A 26,996-nucleotide genomic window follows, 5' to 3' on the forward strand; every position below is an offset into this window, starting at 1 on the left:
CAAGTCGGTCAGAGAAAGAGCTGCGATCCCTTGTTAAAAACTCCAGCACCTAAAACCCTCAAACCTACAATTTATTTTCTTTCCTTCTGTTTACCCGTTTCCCTCCCTCTGATGCATTTGGGGTTATGAGGTGATTCCGTTTATATTTGTTTGTAATTTTACATCATTTAATTGGAAATGGGATGATTTAATTATTCAAGAACGTTTCCCTGAACATTGTCAATTGGTCATATTTAGATGCAGCACAGACTCCTCATGTCTGGAAAAGGCAACAGCACCAGCGTCTCGTTGTAAGCAGCGCTTTCACAGATCGCATTAGAAATATAATGTCATTCCGAATCGATAGGGATGTTATTGCACATGCGGATAGACAACAGGTCGCCCCTTTCACTGATTAAGTGAGTGGCTCTGAAAAGAGCCTTTGGGTTCTCAGTTTAAAGAATGGTGGCTTCACTTGGTCTTGGTGGCTGCAGAGGCGCCGGTTTTCTTGGGCAGCAGCACGGCCTGGATATTAGGCAGCACCCCGCCCTGAGCGATGGTCACCCCTCCCAGCAGCTTGTTGAGCTCCTCGTCGTTGCGGACGGCCAGCTGCAGGTGCCTGGGGATGATGCGGGTCTTCTTGTTGTCCCGGGCCGCGTTGCCGGCCAGCTCGAGGATTTCAGCCGTCAGATACTCCAGCACGGCGGCCAGATAGACCGGGGCTCCGGCACCCACTACGCTCAGCGTAGTTCCCCTTCCTCAGCAGCCTGTGAACGCGGCCCACCGGGAACTGCAGTCCGGCCCGGGAGGAGCGAGACCTGGCCTTGGACCGAACTTTCCCACCGGTCTTTCCTCTTCCAGACATTGTAACAATCTCACAAGCACTTTCACAGAGAATGCTGATATCCGCCTTCTTTCAGTTCTCTTATACCCTCAGGAGGAATGGTGGTGCGCTCAGAGCTGATTGGGCAATTATATTATAGCTCATAATATTCTTCATGTTACCAGTCAGATTTCTGCCTGACTCACCAATGCGGGCAAGCAACGTATGAAGTCGGAAGTTAAGGGCGCCAAATCATCAGTTAAACAAACGATTATATATTTCAAAATGAATAAGAGCGCCAAAAATTTAATCGATGGAAATATCGCACAGAAATCGTCTTAGCTAAACAAAGGACAATTCCTTTACAAATTGTTCTAATGCTTAACATTAAAGCAGTTCTCTTACAGAATGTTAGAAGGTTTCTCGCTCTCGTTTCCTCGTCTACAGTTTACCCGTAACTATCAGTTTCTGGTTTTACCTGTGGACAAGAGGACAATAAAGGATCCAATTTTCCAGAATCCAAACTTTTGTTTTTTTCATGTTCGTGAGTGTCAAAAGCGGAGTGCACATTTTTTGGCTTAAATCTGCCAGTATTGAAACTGAGGCTTCCTACACCGCCAGGGCTGATACGGAATGAATTGATCAAATCAACTTTTATAATGCTGGGGAGGGATAGCATCTTTGAGGGTTCAAAGATAGACTCTGCTTGATTACATTTATACAACAAGGCAGGGTCTACCCTGAAGCAGCAAACATACATTGTATTCCAATCCAACAATACAAATGAAAATCCTCTGCAGGCTATGTGATTCTGGGATTAAGCCTAATCATCATTATTTGTTACTTAAATGTAGTTTTCGCTCCCTGAAGCTTTTCTTCCGAAATTGACATCAACGATAGATGTTTTTGTTTTTGTCTCTGTAACATTCAGTTTTAAGTCAGTTTGGATTTTATCTGGTGCATGTCAATCCCTGGAGAAAATTTTATATTTCATTCGACATATATTGCTGCCACCATAAGATTATGCTTCTATTCTCATTTTAATCCCCACATTATCTGTTAAACCCTGCTATGGGTGCATGGAATATCTGTCTGTTCATGATAAATAAATGGGAACTTTAATCTGAAATGTATAATTTTCTAAAAAAATAAAGCAGCGTAAAAAACAGGGAATTACAGACTGATTAGCCTACCATCAGTGGTAGACTTAATACCAGAGTCCACTCTGTGATAATAAGAGACTTTGAAAATGTCAAATGGATTGGACAAAGATAGCATGCGTTTATGAAAGGGAAATCATGTTTGACAAACCTATTGTAGCTTTTTTGGGAATTAAATTGCAAAGTAGATAAGGGAAAACCAGATGATGTGGTCTATTTAGATTTTCAGAAAGCTTTTGTTAAATGCCCACTTAACTGGTTTGTGTACCAAATTGAAGTGCATGGGATGGGGGTTTGGATTGGCATGTACAGTGAAAGGATTAGTAAACAGGAAAAAGAGAGCAGGAATAAATCAGTCTTTTTGAGAATGGCAGAAGTTGACAAGTGGTGTGCCACAGGGATCAGTGCTTGGGTCCCAGTATTCAGAATAGACAAGAATGATTGTGATGAAGGAAGCAAAGATAATATTTCCAAGGTTGCTGATGACACAAATCTAGGAGGGAATGTGAGAGATGAGGAGGAAGTTAAAATTGCCCAAGGAGATTTAGATAACTTGAGTGAGTGGGAAAAAAACATGGCAGATGGAGTATAAAGTGGCTAGATGTGAATCCATCCACTTTGGTACGAAAAACAGAATGGCAGAGTATTATTTAAATAGTGATAGGTTGGGAAATGTTGATTTACGAAGAGACCTGCGTGCAGCACATGATCACCAGGCTGATTCATGGGCTGGCAGGATTGTCACATGAGGAGAGAATGGGCCGATTCGGACTGTATACACTCAGTGATTGTAGAATGAGAGGGCAAGTATTTGAAATACATGAAATAGTGACAGCGCTGGTCAGGCTGGGTGCAGGGATGATGTTTCCTCTGGCTGAAAGGCCTAGCACATGTGTTCAATCTCAGGATACGTTGTAGTCCATTTCGGGCTGTGTTGAGGACAAAGTTGTTGACTCATAGGGTGGTGAACATGTGATTGAGTTGCATTCATTTTGTAACCTCCAGTATCTTGTATGTGAACGTATATATAATTCCCTCCATGTATCCGTGATGTTTGCAAGAGTGGAACTAACTCTATTTTTAATATTTTAATGTGCTATCTCCAAAAGTGAGATTTCGTTCGAATCACTCAAAATCTGGAACCAAATGTGAAGTTCCAATTGATATTCATATAGTCAACTGCTACAAGTATGTTTTCCTTGTGTGTCGATTGGTGACATATTGCCTGACTGTAGATTTGGCCCTGTAACATTCGGATTTTCCTCATTGTTATGTTTTTAGTGTATGTTTGTGGTTTTATCCCTGTATTTCATTCACTGGTACTTTGCATCAGATGGGGATAATTCATTGCTTCTCAGCGTCTTGTATAATCTGTGAGTTTGGCCATGGTTCTATAATTGTCAGTCTCTCAAACTGAATGTGAGTGTGTAATAATTCAGTCTTTAAGAGCAACGAGCTGACAATGAGTGTGTGATTCATTCCACTGAACTGTGCATCTGGTTTGTATGGGTATGTTCCACTCTCTGCATATCTCTCATTGTCCTTTACAGTGCATGATTTGGGGATTAAATTGAACATGACAGTTTCCAATAGACGATGTGATTGTGGGGTTATTTCTGTATTTTTATGGTTTCAGCTATTCTATTTGAATGAGATCTTTTCTGCCTCATTCAGATTCAGGTAGTGTAGTGAGTGTGGGATTTATTATAAAGCTTTCACACTTGGAAATTTGGGTGATTAACATCTGCATCATGGATTTTTGCTCCCCAGGCACAGTGTATGTGGGGATAATTATGTAGTTGCCGTTCTCTGGTATGCTTTGAATTTATTTTTGTTCTTATAGCTGTATTTGATCTGTGTTTGAATGTGTGAGTAATTTTGCACCTGAGAATTCTGCCCATCTAAGTATATACAACTTCTCTCTCCCCCCGCCCACCCACCTTAAACCAGCTTATATTTCACCTTTCTCCTAACTATGCTTCAGTTCTGCCGAAGGGTCGTTAAGACTCGAAACGTTAACTGATTTCTTCTCCACCGATGCTGCCAGACCTGCTGAGTTTTTCCAGGTAATTCTGTTTTTGTTTTGGATTTCCAGCATCCGCAGTAGCTTTTAGCTTTTTGTTTTTAAGTAGGTATATTATTCAATCTGTATCTGTTTTTCTCCACTGTTGCAGGTAAGTGTGAGATAAGACTATATCTGGACTTTTAATGAAACGTGTTGGAATATATTTTTATGAAACCCTCAACACAGCAGTATTTGTTAACCTTTGGTTTAACCTATAACATTGGCTTCATGTGTTTTGTAGTCACAGGTTATATTCAATAGTTGCCTGGGATTTGTGGAATCACATTTGATTGTTAGCTCTGTGAAAACAATTGTGAATATTTAATCAGATACACAGCCTCATATGTAATTTGTTCATTTTGTATAAAGGGATTGCTGTTGAATCTTTACTGATGCTGCCATTTTTGGTGTGAAATATATAGATATGTCTAAATTCTAAGGGACAGTGCTGCAATTTATTCTGTCCCTTCCAATCAGTTATTTCTTGTCTAATGAGGCTCAGAATAATTAATTAATTTCTGACCAACGCAACACAATATAATTAAATCTGATATTTGGTGTGTTTTCTGTGAACATTTTGATTGATGTATGCTCCTCTCATCTAGGTTACTGGAAATAAAAACAAACAACAACAATAAAATCAGACTCTCCTGCTCAGTTTGTATCTTGCATTGAAAAGTTGTCACTTCCCTTTGAAACAGTGTGGGAATGAACAATTAATTGGTTGTGACTGTGGACATAATGACCTGGAAGTTTCTCTGCTCTCAGTGAATGGTCCTGTACCTAGCTAGTGTTGCAGCTAGCTCACTTTTTAACCTTGTTCATTTTGTGACTTTTGAAGTTGTCACTATTATCTACCTTTGTCACTAACATCATCATGCAGCAGGAATACCCATAGCACAGCTTGTGAGCTAAGATTTGTTTGTCTCTTTTCATGTTGTACCTTTCAACCATTATTCATTCCTGATATTTCGACTGCAGATTGATTTATTAATTTGGAGGCCTGTACTATTATTTCAGTAATTTTTCCATGTAGAAATATGAAGGTGAGTTTCACTTTTGGAACACATGGATGAAAATAGTATTTTGCCATTTTTATTTGAACAGTGATATCCTTCTTTGCTGGACCACTCCTCTGATTGCATTGACAATCACTGGGATGCATTTAAGTATTTTATTCTGTATCTATTGTTTTCTGAGATGAAAAGGTGAAAGCTTTGTAACTGTCAATCTTTAAGCCTCATAACAATGCACATGTCGAATTTTGTTTTGTCTGATTTTTCTCATAAATATTTAAATGCCAGGTTTGTTGTCATCTAAGGCTGTGTTTCTGTCTCCATCTGCCAGTTTTTTTTATGAGTGTGAGTTTTAAACTGTCGGGTGTGCTTTCACATATGTGAGTATGATTTCCGTTTCTTAATCTGCTGCTGTATTTATCAGTTTCTGGGATTCTTAATGTGACTGTGACTCAGTAACTTTCAGGTTCTGGTAAGTGATTGCTGGTGTTAGAATGTCCATGTGAATGTCTTGTTGTTTTACTTTCTAGCACTTCCTTACTTGCTATTGAGCTTTTTTCCCTCAGTCTCTCCATTAGTTTGTGGCATGTGAATGTGAGTGCTATTCTGTATCTGTCAATAACTGCATTGTGAGCGTGAGTCATAATTGCAATTGCCAGTTTTAGGTATGTGTCTGGAATGCAAATGTGAATTTTACACTGCAGTTCTCACTTTTGAATGTCTGAATGTATGTTTGAGATTACTTCACTGACTTTGACAATGTAACTATGATTATTCTCAGTACATTTTCTATGAGTATAGCCTACATTCTTTATCTATTAGTGTCTTATCAGCAAATGTAAGACTTATTCAAAATCTGTCAGTATTATAGTATTGTCATTGTGCGATTGATGATGTGGCTGTGCATGCCTGCTTTTATCTGTGTTTGGGTCTGTGTGAGAGACAGAGAGAGAGAGCATGTCTGAAGATGTGTGTGTGTGTGTGTGTGTGTTCATGGTGTTTTTTTTGTGTTTTCGTTCCTTCTGTCTCTCTAATGTGTTTATGGACTTATCTTTTTATTTGTCATTGTTCAATATAGAAATGTGCATGTTGATTGGTACTCATAATTATCTGGCATGATGGCATGGATTCATTCTGTACATGTCCAATTCTTCCCTTTTCAATTTTGATAGTCTTGGCTGTAAGCAGTAACTGTTAGGTTTGGTGTATGTAAGTTTGCATTTTATCAGTAGTTGACCTTTTCAGATATGAGACTGCGGTATTCAATCTACCCGCTCATTTCCAGTTTGTGTTGTGAGCATGTCTTTTACTTTGTTAAAGTGAACATGTAGTTTCTGAGACTCTGCATTTACAGTGAATCTGTTGTATGAATGCCGATTTTAGTCTGTACCAATTTGATTCAGTTTCTTGTTTTATTTTCGGTGCTCAAATCTCTGTTTTACAAGTGATATATTCCATTCTGCTTGTGTCAATTTTTGATGAACTGAACAATAGTTTTTGTGAGATTCTGTTGATATTTTGTGTCTGAATATGGGATTTCCTTTGTACATGTCAGATTTTAGCATGAAGGAATGTTTATCAACTGCAACTAAGCAAAGCCAAAATATTCTCGGCTGGATGTTGGAAACCTCAAAAAAAGGGAAGAAAATTGCTGAGAATACTGAGCAGGATTGTCAACATCTGTGGAGAAAAAGCTGAACTGCCCGTTATCTGAAATTCCTGATGTGATGGAAGGTCATTTGCCTGTAATGTTCACCCTCAATCTTTCTAAACAGTTGTTGCCGTCCCTGCTGAATATTTCCAGCATTGTCGGTGTTTTTTCCTCCCCCTGTCTGTGTTAATTCCCAGCTGGTAAATATCACTCTGCACCTGACAGAGTCTGATACTTACATTTCACTTTTATTCTGACAGAATCTCCAAGTGCATTTTCCTCTCTGACTCTCATTTATGTGTGTGTCTGAATCATTGTCGATTTTACGGTGAGCCTGTTAGCCGACAATATTTATGAATGATGGCCACCTTTCAGTTTTCCATTTAGTATGAAAGCATGAACCTATTTTCCATGTCCCTCTCGTTTTATGGAATGGACTGATTTGTTTTGATCAGCGACTTAAAGTTTTTAATGCATGTTCATGTGTGTTTTTACAGTAGCCATCAAGATCAGCGATGTGTGTAGCCATGCTTCTCCTATTTTGAAAAGGCTTATAGAAAATTTGATTTTATTCTGCATCTCTATGTCCCTGGAATGTGTCTGTGGTTTTACAATGTAATTGTCTGTCTCTGTTATGGGAATGCAGGATAGTTCCGTGTCGGTCAGACTCTCCTCTGAGAGTGGTGTTATGTTATTCTCTGTACTTGTCAATATCTGCTTTGTGAGTTAAGTTTTAACCATTTTTTGTTTGTAGTGATCTGTCGAAGTGAGTGTTTGTGACAATATTCCTCTGGCATGTCTATGCACGCCTCCATTAACAAAAATATACTCTATCTTGATTTCTGATATTGAATAAGATTTTTGGAATGGAATTTAACTTGTTGCTTTGCGAGAACTTTGCATGTATTCATGAATAATTCTGCAAACATTAATTGTCTGATATTTAAGTTGTAGCTAATGATCTACTCTTGTGACATGAATGGACTGCCCTTCAATCTGATAATGTTTGCGATTTTGGACTGAAATTGGTGCTGTTGTGCTTTCTTCTAAGAATCGAATACAGTGACAAAGATACAAGTTTAGGATTGTTTATTAAAGGGAACAACAGGGAGGGTCTGCTCCCTTTGAATGCCTAAAACAGAACTCTACTGATTACAGGATAACAATCTTTTTTAAACACTAAACCGTTCACGTACACATTACACTATTCTAATTCCAATCTTGGCAGTACATAATCACATGACAATCAGATGCCGCCAGTCCGCGGAACATACATTTACTTTCCCAAGCAGGGCCTCTTCATCTCGTTCTAGCCTGGCTCTATCCCTGATACTCTTTGTCATTACACTGATGTGTTTATCTTCATCCCTCTTCTATCTCCTAACCAGTTAATCCCTTATGATCCCAAAGGTCTCCCTAGAGAGAGCTGCTGATACCAGCCCTTATGGTGTACAAGTTTTCACTGGAGAATTTTGCTGACCTTTGGTTTCACTAAAAACATAGAAATCGCTGCTTACCTCTTACAGTGGGTCTACCATTCAGCAGTACCGAGTAGCAGTGTTTTGTGGGGAATATAATTCAGTCTCCCCTGTGTGTTAGCCTACTGGATTGATCATGTGTATCAGGGTTTGAGTTCAATTCGAGTCTGACTATTTCTGCTCTGGGTGATGGTCACAGTGATGTTCTGTCTGTATCTGTGCACTCTTGGAGTAGGATCGTACCTGCTGCCAGTTAGAAGGAGATAGCTGCACCTCTGTGTTGGCTGGTGGAACTTGAGATTGAAACTGACCCCTTCATTAACCTGCCAGAGAGGAAGAAAGATATCTCCAGTAAGGCAAAATCAGCTGAGGTCAGTAAAAGGCAATAGATCAATGTAATATTTCAACTGATAATCAATTTCAAAAATACTGTACATATCATGGCGGACAACGAAAAAACTACAGTGTCTGATTCCACTTCTAACTATTGAGTGAGATTCAGAAACAACCCGCATCTGCACTGCTCCAAGTGTGTCACTACGCGGGCCCAGAGATATTGGTACAGGACAGATTTCAATTTCCAGCTCCCTTTGTAAGAACCGCCAACTCAATCTAACTGTGGAAGGTACAATGTTTCTTTGAGACGCCTCAGCTGAACAGCTGGTGCCTGCAACACGTGTCGTTAACATTACTGCTCCACTCCTTACGCTCCGTCTGTTTCCACGATTCACTGTCCAAAAGCCAACACGTTGTGTGAATCAGCAGCTAAACTTGGAATATGCATTACAGGATTGAGGGGGGATATCCCAATAGTTTTCAATTGCAGCTTGCTCAGGTTCTGTCTCCCTCAGCAGGGCCACACACAGCCCCAGAAAGGCCTCTCCCCGACCACCAGCTCACTCCAAGTTCCGGAACACGTTCCCGCTCCGCTCCGCCTCTTACAAACAGCCCCCCGGTTCCCCCTGAACTTACCCCGAGTCAATGATGATTTCTGTGTCCACACTGACAAACCGGTGCCCTGCTGGAATCAGAACGCTGTTTACTCGCTTACCCGGGCCCCAGTATTTCCATTTCCGTCTGTTTGAAACAAAGGTCTTCCGCTCGCTGAGTGAAAGGACGTCAAGGGCAGTGGTTGGTGGGAAGGGAAGCGCGCATGCGCCCGACTAGTCACCGAGAAATTCCAAAACGCAGGGCTGCAATGCGCATGTGCTGTTGGAAACTAACTAAGAACAAAACCAGGTCATCTGGTCCTTCCCCATGTCAATTTCCTCAGCCTTGAGCATAGGAATTGGAATGTGGGGAACGGGCAGAGACGTTACGAGCAGGAGGGCCATCCCTGTATTAAATCCAAACTGGGCGTCTTTGCTGTTCATTCGACGGTCTCCGCAAATTAATCCACATGTCGAATAGGTCTGTTTGCTGTTATAGCTCAGAACTTAATATCAGATCGTAAAAGTCTCAGGTTAATATAATCAGATTGAAAATGTCAGTCACTGACTGTCGTATTCAACAATTTTAGTCGAAGATTTCCCGAGAGTTCCAGAGTTTATAGAATGTTATATTTCATTATTATTGCCTCAACACCACTCAGTTTCCTGGACTGTGGGACAGAAATGTATCTGCCTCTCCTCCAATGTTAATGAGAGATGAGGCCTGGTATTTCGCACCGCTGGGGGATCTATAAGCCTTATCGATCAGCTTCAGAATATTCAGTGTTTCAAAAAGAAAACCTCTCAATCTTCTAAACTCCAATGACGATTATTCCAACTTGATCATGATTTCCTCACCAGTCAACAACTGGAAGCTGCTCATGAACATTCCCTGAACTGTATCAAGGGATCGATATTATTCAGTTGTCCCCCATCCCTCTACTGCTGTTGATGTGCATGTTACTAATGTTACTGATAAGATTATATAAACTGATACTCACACTCCTCCCATGTGAGGTGAGGGACTGTCACTGTTCATTCTCCTCTCAGAAATTCAAGTATGACATTTCATTAGATTATCTCCAGTCAAACATCGAATTCTGCTCTGAAAAACTCTGTCACTGTCAGGAACGTGACGATGGGAGAAGTCATCGCAGCCACCGCGACTCAGGAGGGAATCGAGGAGGACCCACTGTCAAAGAATGGAATAGCCCCAAGCATTACATTGCTGTAGTGTTTCCATCCCTCCCTCATCCTCAAACCTAAAAAACAGAGAGAGGGGAAGAGGCAGTGTCTCCAGGAGTGCACCAAATCTGCGAGGGATACTCTTCTGAAAGTGGAATTTAAAGAAAAAGCAGCTGATTGCTGAGTAAATCCTGGGAGCAGACTCGGAGGGAGGAGAACCGAAGCGGTGAGTGTAAACCTAGCTTACCTTGAGGATTCGCAGTCTTGTCTCTAGGGAGCAGACTCGGAGGGAGGAGCAGCAGAGTGGTGACCTCGGGGCACAGAGTAACTGAAGCCAAAACTGAAAAAGTGACGTCACATGAAAGCTGTGACCTGATTGGTTGGTAGGAAATCTGCACCAAATTTGAAAAAAAAAACACGGCAAAGCTAATTAATAAATTAATTGTCTAAGTACAGATGGCTGGGCAGGTGATGTGCTGTAGCTGTATGATGTGGGAGCTGGCAGATCCCAATGCGAGCCACAGTGACCACATCTGCAGCAAGTGTTGTTGCTGGAGGAATTCCGGCTCAGAATTGATGAGCTGGAGTCCGAGTTCTGGACACTGCGGCACCTTCGGGAGGGGGACAGTTACCTGGACGCTTTGTATGAGGAGGCGGTCTTACCTGGTAGATTAAGTACCTCAAATCCGGTCAGTGGTCAGGGTCAGCAGGGTGTGACTGCAATTGAGGCAGGTAGAGGGATCCTGTGTTCAGTAAGTGAGGACCCTCAGCTCTTGACCTTGTCCAACAGGTACAACGTACTTGCTCCCTGTATGGATGGGGAACAGGGCTGTAGGGAGGATGAGCCAGCTGACCACGGCACCGTGGCACAGGAGGCCCTTCAAGAGGGGGGAGCACAGAGACAAGTGGTAGTTGTAGGGGATTCTATAATTAGGGGAATTGATAGATTCCTTTGTAAGCAGGATCGAGGGTCCCGCATTGTATGTTGCCTGCCCTGTGCCAGGATGAAGGACATCTCTGACCGGATTGAAAGGATATTGGAGAGGGAGTGGGAGGATCCAGTTGTTGTGGTCCACGTCGTGACAAATAACATAGTTCAGACTAGGAAACAGGACCTGTTTGGGGATTATCAGGAACTAGGAACTAAATTAAAGAACAGGTCCTCAAGGGTTATAATCTCTGGATTACTACCCGAGCAACGTGCAATTTGGCATAGGGACACAAGAATAAGGGAAGTAAACACGTGGCTAAAGGAGTGGTGCGGGAAAGAGGGGTTCCATTTCGTGGGGCACTGGCATCAGTATTGGAACAGGAGGGATCTGTACCATTGGGACGGTCTCCACCTGAACCGATCTGGGACCAATGTTCTAGCGAAAAGCGTAAGTAGAGTATTCACCAGGACTTTAAACTAGAAAGTGGGGGGGGGGAGGGAAGGGTAAAACTGCAAGAAATATGACTAATGGGAAACAGAGCAGCAGGTTAGCGTGTGGGGTGGTGGATACAACTTCATGGAAAATTATGAAAAAACTGAAAAGAAAGGAGAGCCCAGGAGAGGCTATTAAAGTCTCCAGAACACAAAATAGGACAGAGTGTTTGGAAAGGGCTAGGAATCTAACTTCAAGCACATCAGATAAAGGGACGACAATGAGAAAGGGGACGGGAAATACAGGACTGAAGGTGTTGTATCTGAATGCACACAGTATACGAAATAAGGTAAATGAGCTTGTGGCGCAGATTGAAATTGGCAGGTATGATCTGGTGGGCATTACGGAGACATGGCTGCAAGGGGATCAGGGCTGGGAGCTAAATATCCAAAGATATACAACCTATCGAAAAGATAGGCAGATTGGCAGAGGAGGTGGGGTTGCTTTGTTAGTAAGAAATGAAATTAAATCGATAGCAAGAAATGATGTAGGGTCAGAGGATGTAGAATCTGTGTGGTTAGAGTTGAGGAACCACAAAGGTAAAAAAAAACATAATGGGATTTATGTACAGGCCTCCGAACAGTAGTCAGGATGTGGGCCACAAGATACACCAGGAGATAGAAAAGGCGTGTAAGAAAGGCAAGTTTACAGTGATCATGGAGGATTTCAATATGCAGGTAGAATGGGAAAATCAGCTTGGTAGTGGATCCCAAGAAAAGGAATTTGTGGAATGTCTACACGATGGCTTTTTGGAGCAGCTTGTGGTGGAGCCCACTAGGGAACAGGCAATTCTAGATTTAGTGATGTGTAATGAGGCAGCTAAGGGAACTAAAGGTGAAGGAACCCTTAGGAGGAAGTGACCATATTATGATAGAATTTACCCTGCAATTTGAGAGGAAAAAGCTGGAATCAGATGTAACGGTATTACAGTTGAATAAAGGCAACTACAGAGGCATGAGGGAGGAGCTGGCCAGAATTGACTGGGAGATAAGCCTAGCAGGAAAGACAGTGGAACATCAATGGTAGGAGTTTCTGGGAGTAATTTGGGAGAAAAAGCAAAAATTCATCCCTAGGAAGAAGAAGCATACTAAAGGGAGGACGAGGAAACCATGGCTGACAAGGGAAGTCCGGGACAGCATAAAAGCTGAAGAGAAAGCATACAATGCGACGAAGAGCAGTGGGAAACCAGGGGATTGGGAAGCCTACAAAGACCAACAGAGGACAACTAAAAAAGAAATAAGGAGGGAGAAGATTAAATATGAGGGTAAACAAACAGTAATATAAAAGAAGATTGCAAAAATTTTTTTTACATATATAAAGGGCAAGAGAGAGGCAAAAGTGGATATTGGGCCGCTGGAAAATGACGCTGGAGAAGGATTAGTGGGGAACAAAGAAATGGCGGAGGAACTGAATAGGTACTTTGCGACAGTCTTCACAGTGGAAGACACGAGTGACATGCCCAAAGTTCAAGAGAGTCGGGGGACAGAGGTGAGTATGGTGGCAATTAACAATAAGAAGGGGCTAGGAAAACTGAAAGGTCTGAAGGTGGATAAATGACCTGGACCAGATGGATTACACCCCAGAGTTCTGAAGGAGATAGCTGAAGAGATAGTGGAGGCGTTAGTGGTGATCTTTCAGGAATCACTGGACTCAGGGATGTTCCCAGAGGACTGGAAAATCGCTAATGTAACCCCCTTGTTTAAGAAGGGAGTGAGGCAAAAGTCGGGAAATTACAGGTTTAATAGCCTGACTTCGGTCATTGGTAAGATTTTAGAGTCCATTATTAAGGATGAGATTTCAGAATACTTGGAAGTGCATGGTAAAATCGGGCAAAGTCAGCATGGTTTCATCCAAGGGAGGTCATGCCTGACAAATCTGTTAGAATACTTTGAGGAGGTAACGAGTAGGTTAGACAAAGGAGAGCCAATGGATGTTATGTATTTGGACTTCCAGAAGGCCTTTGACAAGGTGCCACACAGGATGCTGATCAGTAAGATAAGAGCCCATGGTGTTAGAGGCAAGGTACTAGCATGGATAGAAGATTGGCTGTCTGGCAGAAGGCAGAGAATGGGCATAGGGGGGTCCACCCCAGGATGGCGGCCGGTGAGTAGTGGAGTTTTGGAGGGGTCAGTGTTGGGACCACAACTTATCACTTTATATATTAATGATCTAGTTGAAGGAACTGAGGGCATCCTGGCTAAGTTTGCAGATGATATAAAGATAGGTGGAGGGACAGGTAGTATTGAGGAGGCGGGGAGGCTGCAGAAGGATTTGGACAGGTTTGGAGAATGGGCAAAGAAGTGACAGATGGAATACAACGTGGGGAAGTGTGAGGTCATGCATTTTGGTAGGAAGAATAGAGGCATAGACTATTTTCTAAATGGGGAGAGAATTCAGAAATCTGGAGTGCAAAGGGACTTGGGAGTGCTAGTCCAGGATTCCCTTAAGGTTAACTGCAGGTTGAGTCATTAGTTAGGAAGGCAAATGCAATGTTGGCATTTACTTCGAGAGGACTAGAATATAAAAGCAGGGATGTGGTGCTGAGGGTTTCTAAGGCTCTGGTCAGACCACATTAGAATATTGTAAGCAATTTTGGGCCCCGTATCTCAGGAAGGATGTGCTGGCCCTGGAGAGGGTCCAGAGGAGGTTCATGAGAATGATCCCAGGAATGAAAAGCTTAACATATGAGGAACATTTGAGGACTCTGGGTCAATACTCGATGGAGTTTAGAAGGATGAGGGGGGATCTGATTGAAACTTACAGAATACTGAAAGGCCTGGATAGAATTGACGTGGGGAAGATGTTTCCATTAGTAGGAGAGACTAGGACCCAAGGGCACAGCCTCAGAGTAAAGGGCAGACCTTTTAGAACAGAAATGATGAAAAACTTCTTTAGCCAGAGAGTGGTGAATCTATGGAAATCAATGCCACAGAAGGCTGTGGAGGCCAGGTCACTGAGTGCATTTAAGACCGAGATAGATAGGTTCTTCATTGGTATGGGAATCAAAAGTTACGGGGAGAAGGTGGGAGTATGGGGTTGAGAAACTTATCAGCCATGATTTAATGCGGGGCAGACTCGATGGGCCGAATGGCCTAATTTCTGCTACTATGTCTTATGGTCTTATGATGCGCGAAAGTGCCTCCATACATAACTGGACTTCTCTGGGTGTTGAGATTGGGATAAAAGGCAATTGGTGAAATTGTGACATCTCAGTTCAGGAGGAGCAACGTTAAAAGGGAAATCTAGAGCGACTGGGAGCAGATAATTTGTATTGTCACCAGAAATAAACATCTTGATGTGAGCTATTCAGACAATTACTTGAAATCATATATGTTTGGCACTACCGCGGAATCTGCGAATCAGACTCTCTGCGGGTCCAATGCCTCAGAGTGTTTAATGTTAGCTGAATTCACAATCGACAGCAAATAAATAGAAACCGGAGCAAGGATCGAAAAGAGAAGGAAATCTCTACCGAGACATTCACAATTGTTCATCTTGTTGCCAATGAACCTTTAAATGTGAACATTGTGTAAGAGAGTGTTTGAAGTGGGCGGGCGAGTCAGAGGATTGAAACTGTGTTTGTGTGACCGTTCTGATCAGGACATTTCCGAGTCCCGCTTAGGTAAAATAAAAATAATTTCCAAAGAAATACACCCCCTGCTCCCCAGCTTGACGCCAAAGTGAGATTTCAAGACAATTTCTTTGTTGTTTTCTAGATTTCAGACTAAAAGTAGAGGACATGTCATCGATCGGGTGAAGGAGCCGCAGTTAATCGGGTTTAAATCGAAATTGGAGTCTTCAATTCGAGTGAAATATTTTCGACAGCGAACATTACAGTGTCAGAGATGAGAAGGATTCAGTCTGGGACACTGCAGAGCCGGAATTTCCATGGAATTGGGAAGTTTGTGAGGAGAGAAAAACACAGAGAGGCAGCAGCAGCCTGGAGCTGACAGCAGCCTGTCTCCGCCCCGTCCGCTCGCTGCCTTTAAGTAGCTCAGTGCCGCCACCAGCGGCTTCATTTCTGAGCCCGTTCAGATTGACAGAGACACTTTTGTGCAGAGTCCCGGAACATGACCGATACTGCAGCCGCCGAAACGGCTCCTCCAGCCGCTCCCGCCGCCCAGGTCAAGACTCCCAAGAAGAAGAAGAAGGCGGCTCCCCGGAGCAGTGCAGCCGGTCCCAAGCTGGGCGAGCAGATCCTCAAGGTTGTGGCGGATTGCAGCGATCGCAAGGGGATGTCGCTGCCCGCGATCAAGAAGGCGCTGCGCGGCAAAGGGCTGGATGTGGAGAAACTGGGCTCCCAGATCAAGCAAAGCATCAAGAGGAATGTGAAGAATGGCTTCCTGGTTCAGGTCAAGGGCACGGGCGCCTCGGGCTCCTTCAAAGTCCCTAAGAACACAACCCCGGGGAAAGTGGGAAAGAAGGCGAAGGCAGCAGCTGGCAAGAAATCTCCAGTGAAGAAAGCGGCAGCCAAGAAGGTGACAGCAAAGAAAGCAGCGGCCAAAAAAACTCCAGTCAAGAAAGCAACGGCCAAGAAATCTCCAGTCAAGAAAGCAGCGGCCAAGAAATCCCCAGCGAAGAAAGCAGCGGCCAAGAAAACAGCCAAGAAGGCGGCAACTCCCAAAAAACCGGTGAAGAAAGCAGCCCCCAAGAAAAAGTCTCCGGCCAAGAAGGTGACGGGCGTCAAAAAAGTGGCGATAGCGAGGGCCAAGCCCAAAACGAGATAAGCAAAGACAGAAAAGAAGGGAAACGTCCCGAGCAAATTGTAAACCTCTAAACCCAAAAGGCTCTTTTCAGAGCCACCCACATTTCACACGAAAGAGCTGATCCCCTGATCATTTGATCCCTGTCTCCGCGCTGGGAGCTGATTTCAGGTGGAAATGTTTTATTTTCCTGTAAATCCAATATTCCCGCTGAATCACTGAAATGCGCTTCACCCGCACTTCCACTCCCTCCCCCTACTCCGACACTCATTCCTGCAACAACACACATCGATAACCTTTCCGATTCGTATCCGGGGTGTGTCCAAGAGCAGTTAATGTTTATCTTCCTTTCTTTATTCAAATATTCAGGGTGGGAGTCTGCAATAGAGAAACCAGGTGTAAAGGAAACTCCTCACAGCTGACACCCAAACCCATTATTTTCTCTCATTCGGTTGGGAGATGTTGGCTAAATTCCCAATCACTGTGGGAGCGGAGGTGTGGGTGGGGATGGAATTGGAGCTGGGGTTGAAATCGAAGCAGAAATTGACTCGTAAGGAAAGTTCATTATTGAGGCGGAAATGAGACGGACAAGACAATGTTTAATAGATTCGAGTTGCTAATTAGCTGCTTCATCATATTCAAGTGTGTAAGTTCTGTTCAAAGACTCTGTTCACTTCCCTTTAGAATTTGACAAATACAATTCTGTTTCTGGCAGGCAGGAGGAGGAGCTGGTTTACCAAAGACGTTGTTCTGTCTGTCACTCAGTCTCTCCCGCCCCGCCTCTCACACATTCTCTCTATCCCTTCCTCAGACATTTCGGGCCTGATCTACGAGGAGACCCGCGGGGTGCTGAAGGTTTTCCTGGAGAATGTGATCAGGGATGCTGTCACCTACACCGAGCACGCCTAGCGGAAGACGGTCACCGCCATGGATGTGGTGTACGCTCTGAAACGCCAGGGCCGCACTCTCTATGGATTCGGCGGCTGAACAAATCGACCCGACTCTATAACAAAACCCAAAGGCTCTTCTAAGAGCCGCCCACAACCTCACCTTGAGAGCAAGTGACCTCAGAGCGGGAGAGGGAAAGCGATATGTCGTTTTATATAAACACAGCGTTTCCATCTGCGCATTTTCCATTAACAATATGATCGTGAGTCACACAAGTTTCATGGTTTAATTTAGTTCGGTTTTCAGGAATTCGTTTCCATGATTCCTGCCGAAACTCGATTCAAAGCTTGACTGAGGAACACGACAGCTCCCAAACTAACACCGAGTTCACAAGATAAAGGCCATCATTTATTACACTTTAATCAGGAGTAACTATTTTGAGACACATCATTCTCGCTTCTTCGCCCCATTATCACCCTGTCTTTTTTCTTCGCCATCTGTTCCTGGGTCGTTGAGACATGACAGGGTGTGGGGGGTACCAGTATACCAGCTTTTAATGGATTAGCCTGTTCCGATGCAGCATGTTGTCTAGTTCCAGGGAGCACTGAACAACTTTATTCTGGCCTGTACCAGGGCGATCAATGAAATAACCCGAATTTAAACGGGAATGTAAGGCGAATATTGAGAGGCTGATAGAAAAATCTGACTACACTTAATCACCTCGATTCTGCATCTCAGGACGGACGGAAGGGTGAAGTGGATGATCTGCTTTTGGTGCATGGTTTGGACTGCGAAGATGCATTTACGCACATTGTGGAAGATAGTTCAAATATGTAAACTTAGATATTAACTTGATTTACAGAAAGGGTGCGCAATCCGCCCACCCACATCGCCTCCCCCAGCCATAAAACACTAGAAACAAGAGCCAAGCCATTCTCTCTATAACATCTATAGGGCTTTGACATGAATAAACCGATAAGGTTGATCAGTTTTAAATGTGAGACCCAAAATTCCGCCCATCAATAGGAGTTTTATACCAGCCTGCTGTAAACCGATCAGGGAATGAATGAGAATTTAATCCACGTTCAGAAGCCGGAAGTCGGAGCTGGGACCGAAATGGGGCTCGCAAACATTGAGACCTTGTGATATTTGTCCATTCAGATTGATTTTATCTGCCTTCAAACTAGGTTTATTTTAATGTCAGTTACTCGTCCCTTTGAAATTGGCGGGCATTGTGAAATTGATGAACTGTCAGTTTCTGCTCCACCAATCAGGGCCCAGGAATCCATGCAGCCCGCTGCTCTTTTCAAATTTCTGGGCGGGATTGCGCTGCATCCAATCAGGACAGGAGGGAGGTGACGGACATGTCTTAAATAGACAGACACAGAGCGGCTTGATCATTCTCAGAGTCTGTGTTCCACAGCGTTTGTTATCATGGCCAGGACCAAGCAGACAGCGCGCAAGTCGACCGGAGGGAAAGCTCCCCGCAAGCAGCTGGCTACCAAAGCTGCCCGCAAGAGCGCTCCAGCCACGGGCGGCGTCAAGAAGCCCCATCGCTACAGGCCCGGCACTGTGGCTCTGCGGGAGATCCGCCGCTACCAGAAATCCACCGAGCTGCTGATCCGCAAACTGCCCTTCCAGCGCCTGGTGCGAGAGATCGCTCAGGACTTCAAGACCGACCTGCGCTTCCAGAGCTCGGCCGTCATGGCCCTGCAGGAGGCCAGCGAGGCTTACCTGGTGGGGCTCTTTGAGGACACCAACCTGTGCGCCATCCACGCCAAGCGAGTCACCATCATGCCCAAGGACATCCAGCTGGCCCGCCGCATCCGCGGGGAGCGCGCCTAGACTCACCCTACCCGACTCTAGACTTCAACACCGAGAACCACAAAGGCTCTTTTAAGAGCTACCAAGTCGGTCAGAGAAAGAGCTGCGATCTCTTGTTAAACACTCCAGCACCTGAAACCCTCAAACCTAAATTTATTTTCTTTCCTTTTGATTACCCAGTTCCCTCCCTCTGCTGCATTTGGAATTATGAGGTGCTTCCGTTTATATTTGTTTGTAATTTTACATCATTTAATTGGAAATGGGATGAGTTAATTATTCAAAGAACATTTCCCTGAACATTGGCAGTTGGTCATATATAGATGCAGCACAGACTCCTCATGTCTGGAAAAGGCAACAGCGCCAGCGTCTCGTTGTAAGCAGCGCTTTCACAGATCGCATTAGAAATATAATGTCATTCCGAATCGATAGGGATGTTATCGCGCATCCGGATAGACAACAGGTCGCCCCTTTCACTGATTAAGTGAGTGGCTCTGAAAAGAGCCTTTGGGTTCTCAGTTTAAAGAATGGTCGCTTCACTTGGTCTTGGTGGCTGCAGAGGCGCCGCTTTTCTTGGGCAGCAGCACGGCCTGGATATTAGGCAGCACCCCGCCCTGAGCGATGGTCACCCCTCCCAGCAGCTTGTTGAGCTCCTCGTCGTTGCGGACGGCCAGCTGCAGGTGCCTGGGGATGATGCGGGTCTTCTTGTTGTCCCGGGCCGCGTTGCCGGCCAGCTCGAGGATTTCAGCCGTCAGATACTCCAGCACGGCGGCCAGATAGACCGGGGCACCGGCACCCACACGCTCAGCGTAGTTCCCCTTCCTCAGCAGCCTGTGAACGCGGCCCACCGGGAATTGCAGTCCGGCCCGGGAGGAGCGAGACCTGGCCTTGGACCGAACTTTCCCACCGGTCTTTCCTCTTCCAGACATTGTAACAATCTCACAAGCACTTTCACAGAGAATGCTGATATCCGCCTTCTTTCAGTTCCCTTATACCCTCAGGAGGAATGGTGGTGCGCTCAGAGCTGATTGGTTAATTGTAATATTCTTAAGATTATCGTCAAATTTTTCACATTGCCAATCAGATCTCTGCCTGACTCACCAATCTGGAGTCGCCACGAAATTGAATTCGGAAAGAAAGAGCGCCAAATCGTCAGTTACTAACCGATTATAAATTTCATATTTGAAACTACCGCCAAATAATAGATCAAATGATAAATCGCACTTAAATCGGAATAGCTAATTCAGTTTTCAGACTAAGAATGTAATATTCACTCAATCTCTCTCTAATTTGTCTGGTCTGCAGTTTACCTGTATCTGTTAATTTCTGATTGGGAGTGCGGAGTTTCATGTATCTGACATCAAGCGGAAATTCAAGGCCCCAATTTAACAGATTCTAATCCTTCGTATTATTCAATATTGAAAATCCCGCCAGCACATTTGTAAAACGAGGAGCTAATTTCATGCAGAAAATCGCCGTTACAGTTAACACAGTCAGTTCCAAACTATTAAAAGTTAGGCCTCCCTTATTGTACTATATCATCTTTAAACGCAAATACCTCACTCGCTTTTAAAACCAGGAATCCATTCGTGTTTAAACTCGGACCTTTTTGCAGTCCTAACAGCCGGCGGAAATTCACGTTTACCGAGTGCTGCGGTTAAGCAATATCAGACTGGATGTACAAGTGTGATATTATTTTAAAATATTAAAATTACATTATAATATTGTATCCAGATTGCAGGTTATTAATTCACTCCAATTTGAAGTGGTTCCGAATGAGTATTTATCTTGTTGCACGACTCGTGTTCGGTCTGCAGATGGAGCCAGGTCACAATAACTTGCACCTTATCGTTTCTGAACACACGTCGAGAAGCAACGGGCCTAATGCTGCTCTTGGAACTTGCCGAGCTCGCCTCCCGCCCCCCGTTAAAGAGGCAATGGTAGTGGCCAACTCATCGCCCTCCATACTGATCGGAACAAGCTGTTATATTCTGCACTTGCTGTTTTCTGCATTGGAATAGTGACTTTAGCTCTGAACCTCTCCGTCACTGCAATTCATTTATGCATTTTATTCTATAGCTGTCAGGGCCTGGAAGTGACTGTGAGGTGGACTTTGCTTCTGCTGCCATCAGCTTTTGACAAGCTGTAAAAATGCCAGATTCATTCCGTGTGTATCAGTCTCTGGTGCTACACACGAAAGGTGTTACCCTTCAGCACCTGTCAGTTTGTGGTACTGTGTATGACTGCAGGATTAATACTCTAAATTTCAGTTTTGGCTCCCTTGCGGTGTAGAATTCATTTCATTTCACAATTTCTGTTTAGGATTGAGAAATTGTGTATTTCATTATGTCCTGTCGCTATCCGTGTACTGTGATCGAGTTAATTTTGCACTAAGCAGTAATCTTGTATTATAGGTGGATTTAATTGTACCTCTGTGTATCGCTAAGTATCTCTTATGTACTCAAGAGTGGGATTAATTCTATGCCCTGGTGCAATCAGTGAGAGTGAATTCCATTTGAATCTGTCAATATCTGGAAATTAATGTGTGGTTCAAAGAGATACTGATTGATTCAACATCTTTGAGTGAGCGTTGTTTTGTGTTCGTCAATCTGTGGCATGTTATGTGACTGTGGGTTTCCTCTGTGTCTTTTTGACTGTTTTTCCTTTTTTTGTCGTGTGTGTGTGCGTGTTTGTGTCTGTGTGTGTGTGTGTGTTTGTGTGTTCGTGTTTGTCTGTATCTGTGTTTGTGTGTGTGTGTGTGTGTTTGTGTGTGCGCGTGTTTGAGTGTGTGGCTCTATCTCTGCATTTAATTTTCTGCTATTTTGTTTGTGGTTGGATAAATGCTTTGTTTGTCCTAGGTGCACCTGTGTTTAAGTATTTGTGTGCGTGTGTTTGTGTATGTATGTAAGAGATCTTGTGCGCATGTGTGTTTATGTATGTGTGTGTGAGTTTGCTTTGCATGTGTGTCTGTGTGTGTTAGAGCATGACTCTGCGAGTGTGTGAGTGTTTGTGTGGGATTGTGCAGGACTCATTTCCCGTTTGTCTTCGTCCGGTACAGGATGTAGTTTTGGAATTAATTTACATGAAATTTAAGTGTCAATCCTGTGAACGTCACCTATGGTGGAATTAATTCCCTATATCTCAGTGATTGTACCGATCGTGTATCTCAAATTTGTGCTCTGTGTATATTTTTCCTTTATTGTACATGTGTAGCTTTCTCCTGTACCAAATATGTATCCCATGCATGTGTGTGAAAACTATTTCTTCAATGCGTTAATCTATTACTGTTTCCCGGCTCTGTTGCAGATTTAGACATGAAACTTTGTATTTAACAAAGACAGGTTTTATTCATTTGTTTTGTTTGAATTAAGGTATAGCATTCAGGCTGCAACTCGGCAAAAGTCTTTGTGAATGATAATGAGACCCTTGAAATTACATGCTGTGTACCTCATATCTGATTGGTTCAGTTTGTAACGATTTTACGTTATGAATCATAGTGAGCATATTGACCTGGAACGTGTTGTGTATTCATGCTGTACTAATTAAAATTACACTTTCTCCTTATTTCAGATATGGCATGAGATCTTTTGAGGGGAATTTAACGTGCCCCCAGACTCTTGGTCTTTGGTACGGGCTGTTATGTTTTAATTATCAACTTACATGTTTTGATGAATTTTCACGTGTAATTTTACTGTAGTTATCAACATCTGATCTCTCTGTACCCAATCTCTTCTTATTTTGAAAAGTCGGTTATGGAAAAATTGATTTTATTCTGCACCTCTCCATCTCTGGTATGTGTCTGTGGTTTTATAATGTGGGTGTCTGCCCCTGTTACGAGAATCCAGCTTTCTTCTGTATCTGTCAGTCCCCCCTATGAGAGTGGTGATATGTTATTGACTGTACTTGTCAATATCGGCTTTATGAGTGCGGCAGCGCCCCGAAGCCGAATTTCACATTGGGAACACATCAATGACCGTCCTGATTGATCACTTTTTAATCGTTAGCAGTGGCCTCCTTCTGTGCAGGGATTAGTTCTCTGATTTGCATTGACAGGATGGTCAATAAGCATCCAGTGCAACAGGCAGTTATCAAACTATGGTCAACTGCTTGTAAGGCAGGTATGTTAATCCCTGTCTGACCATCAGACTCTATCCTACGCTACACCATCTGCATATAGGAACACATCACACTATAGAGTTTTGGACTTTTGAATTTGATTTTGTCAATTCCCCGTTACATCATCTAATTTAAAGTGCTTCTGCTGCGTACGTATGTTGTTGCACGGCTCATCTTCTGTCAGGAGATGGCAGCAGTTCACTATAACTTGGATCTGGCTCTTTCTGATCAAACATCTAGAAAACAATAGGCCTGATGCTGCTCTTGAACATGGCCAAGCTCACCTCCGTTAAAAAGACTACGACAGCGGCCAATTACTTCCGCTCCATACAGATCGACACAATGTGTTTTCTTCTGCACTTGATGGTTTTTGCAATGCAATATTCACCCTAACTGGGTACTTCTCGGTCACTGGATTCACTGATGTGTTTTATGCCATACCTGTTGTTTTCAAGCAAGGGACAGAGATATTGCTCTGTAATTGACGGTCTTGGAGTTTCATTTCACAGCATGTGTTGACTGTTGCTGTGTGAGTGCGCTTTTTATTCAATACTTGTCAGATATTTTGACATAAGAGACTGTGTCTTTTTTGTTACCTGCCAGTTTTTTGATATTGAGTGTAAGTTCTATACAGCCGTGTGCTAATTCAGGTACGTGAATTAGATTCCCTACCAACAGCTCCGCACCCACCCCCAAACCCCGCCCCTCCTGTATCTATAGGTCTCCGGGTTGTGTAAAAATGACTTTGCCACGATCTCTGTCAGTTCCTGGTAAATGTGTGCCGGTGTTAGACTGCCCCTGTGAATTTCTGGTGTGTGAGCATTTATTTTATTATGTAGCAGTTCGTTGCTTGGAAGTGATTGGCGCTTTTCTTTTCTCTCCCCCTCTATTCGTCAGTCTGTAGCATGAGAATGAGAGTTTTTATTCTGCATCTGCCAATGTCTGACATGTGAGTGTGGGTCTCTCTTGGCATTTGTCAATGTTTGCAATGTGTGTGGTGTGTGAATGTGAATATTACATTGGGTTATTCAGTGTCAAATCGATCATCGTGTGTTTGAATCAACCTCTCAGTTTCTGACATTTAAATGTGAAAATACCTTAAAATTATCAGTTCTTTTGTATGTCAACTACATCCTGTACCTATAAATCTATTGTAAGCCAATCTAAGATTTACTCATTCTCTCAGTAATGTTATGTGGTTATGTAATCTCTGTTATGACTGAATGGACTTTTCTCGCTATCTGTCAGTTTTCAATGTATGAAAAGCAAATACATGGCAGATGCTTTAAAACATCGATTATGAACATAAGAACAGAAGAAATAGGAACAGGAGGCGGCCATTTGGCCACTCGAGCCTTCCTCATCATTCAATAAGATAATGGCTGATTTCTTTGTGTTTCAATCCCCACATTATCATCTACCCCCATAACCTTTGATTCTCTTGCCTATTAAGAATCTATCTGCCTCTGCCTTAAAAGATCTCAATGACCCTGCCTCCACTATCTTCTGAGGCAGAGATTTCCAAAGTCACACAGCCCTCTGAGAGAGAAAAAAATATCCTCACCCATGTCCAAAGAGGGCGATATCTAATTTAAAAACAGTGCCCCCTATTTGTGGAAACATCCTCTTGGTATCCACAATTTCAAGGCCACTCAGGATCTTGTATACATCAATCAATCACCCCTCACTCTTCTGAGACCCAGTGGAAACAAGCACAGTCTGTCCAACCTTTTCTTATAAGACATCACACTCATTACAGGTATCTATCTAGTAAAGCTCCTCTGAACCACCTCCAATTAGTGTGAAGTTATCCACATCAGTTGAAAAGGCAGCATGGGAGGGTACTATTTAAGTTGTGATGGATTGGGAAATGTTGAAGTAAAAAGGGAACTGGGTACCCATGCACACCAATCACTGAGAGCAAGCATGCAGGTGCAGGTAGCACTTAAGAAGGCAAATGATATGTTGGCCTTCATCGTGACATGGTTAATTGCAGGAGCAAGGATGTCTAACTGCAGCTATACAGGGCCTTGGCAAGACCACTCCTGGAGTATTGTGTGCAGTTCTGGTCTCCTTACCTAAGGGAGGATATATTTATCATAAGAGGAGTGCAGCGAAGATTCACCAGAGTGATCCCTGGGATGGCAGGATTGTCCTCTGAGGAGAGTTTGGGTCGAGTAGGCCTGTGTTCACTGGAGTTTAAAAGGATGAGAGGGTGTCTCAATGAAAGGTGTAACATTCTGACAGGGCTGGAATGATTGGGTGCAGGGATGATGTTTCCTCTGGCTGGGGGTCTAGAACAAGGGGTCACATTCTCAGGATACAGGGTAGATGGTTTAGAACTGAGATGAGGAGAAAGTTCTTCAATCAGAGGGTGGTAAACCTGTGCAATTCTCTATGATACAAGAGTGTGAAAGCCAAGTCACTGAATATATTTAAGAGCAAAATAGATAGATTTCAAGACTCCAAATGGACAAGGCTATGATAACAGTGTGGTTGGATGGTGTTGAGATATAGGGTCAGCCATGATTAAATTGAATGGCAGAGCAGGCTCAACAGGGCAAATGACCTACTCCTGCTCCTATTTTCTCTCTTTCCATGCCTGATATGTGATAATGGATTTCAGCTGTACCAGTTAGTTCATGTTTGGGATGTGTGTATTTTGTTCTGTATTCATATCTCTGTCTTGCAAGTGGTATATTTTGCTCTGTTCCTGATAATTTCTGATGAACTGATCGGTGGTTCTGTTTAGAACCTGTTGATTTCTGCTATGTGAATATGGGATTTCCTTTGTCCTTGTCAGTTTATGGCATGAAGGTTTAACTCTGCAGCTAATGCAAATTCCAAATACCGTGAATATTGGAAATCTCAAGAAGAAAAATCAAAAATGCTGGAAATACTGAGCAGCTCTGGCAAGATTTGTGGAGACAGAAACAAAACTGCCATTTGTTTGAAAACTCCGAACTGATGAAGCGCCATTGAGCTGAAATGTTTTGTCTTGTTTTTTTCTCCACAGATGCTCCCAAACTCGCTGATTATTCCTCACATTTTCTTTGTTTGTCCCCCATGTATGTTATTTCCAGCAAGTTCATCTGGCAGTTTCAAATATTTAATTCTGGCTTCCATTCTGACAATTTGCAATAATTGAATGGAGATTTTGCACTGTACCTCTCAGTTGTGTGTATCTGTGTTTTCTGTACCTGTCAGTTTCGAGTATGTGAGGATTTATTTGAACTGCAAATTTTATATTGTGCCAAGTCGATGTGCATCCATTAGTTTCTCTGAACTTACTGTGTTTTTAATTCTTTACCTGTCTGTGAATGGGGATTCTGCACTGTTCCCTGTTATTTACTCTTGTGTGACTGTATTTTTCCCAACACACTTATAGTTCCAGCTGGCCTTTACTATGCATATGTCAGTCTCTGTAATGTGAGTGTAGCTATTACTCTGCACTTGCTTGTGCTTGATTTGTGAGTATATTTTTGAGTATTTTTGCCTGCATCTTAAATGGAATGTGTGTTTTGCTATTAACTCTCATTTGCTAAGATGTGTGTAAGTGGGTGGAACTAATCCTGTACCTGTACCTCTGTGATATATCAGCGTGATTGTATATCCCCACTAACATTTCAGGGTCACATATGTGAGCATGAAAATGATTTTGTGTCCCTTAGTTTACTGTAAATGAGTGAGGATTTAATCATTTAATGTCAGTCCTCTGTATGAGAATGTCGGGTTTATTCTGTCCTATTACTGGATAA

The 26,996-nt window shown here is 43.2% G+C and overlaps 2 protein-coding genes and 1 pseudogene across 2 annotated transcripts; 2 read left to right on the forward strand and 1 right to left on the reverse strand.

Moving 5' to 3' along the window:
• Window positions 1-383: 383 nt before the first annotated feature.
• Window positions 384-20,051, reverse strand: LOC144672509 (uncharacterized; annotated as a pseudogene).
• On the forward strand, window positions 15,781-16,437 carry LOC144672456 (histone H1-like). Its single transcript, XM_078534298.1, has one exon. It carries the CDS (start codon window positions 15,781-15,783, stop codon window positions 16,435-16,437), a length of 657 nt encoding a protein of 218 aa, XP_078390424.1.
• On the forward strand, window positions 18,736-19,146 carry LOC144672360 (histone H3). The gene has a single exon (XM_078534206.1). It carries the CDS (start codon window positions 18,736-18,738, stop codon window positions 19,144-19,146), a length of 411 nt encoding a protein of 136 aa, XP_078390332.1.
• Window positions 20,052-26,996: the final 6,945 nt, after the last annotated feature.

Source organism: Cetorhinus maximus, chromosome 38, assembly GCF_964194155.1.
Source record: "Cetorhinus maximus chromosome 38, sCetMax3.hap1.1, whole genome shotgun sequence".
In the NCBI taxonomy this organism is placed as follows: domain Eukaryota; kingdom Metazoa; phylum Chordata; class Chondrichthyes; order Lamniformes; family Cetorhinidae; genus Cetorhinus; species Cetorhinus maximus.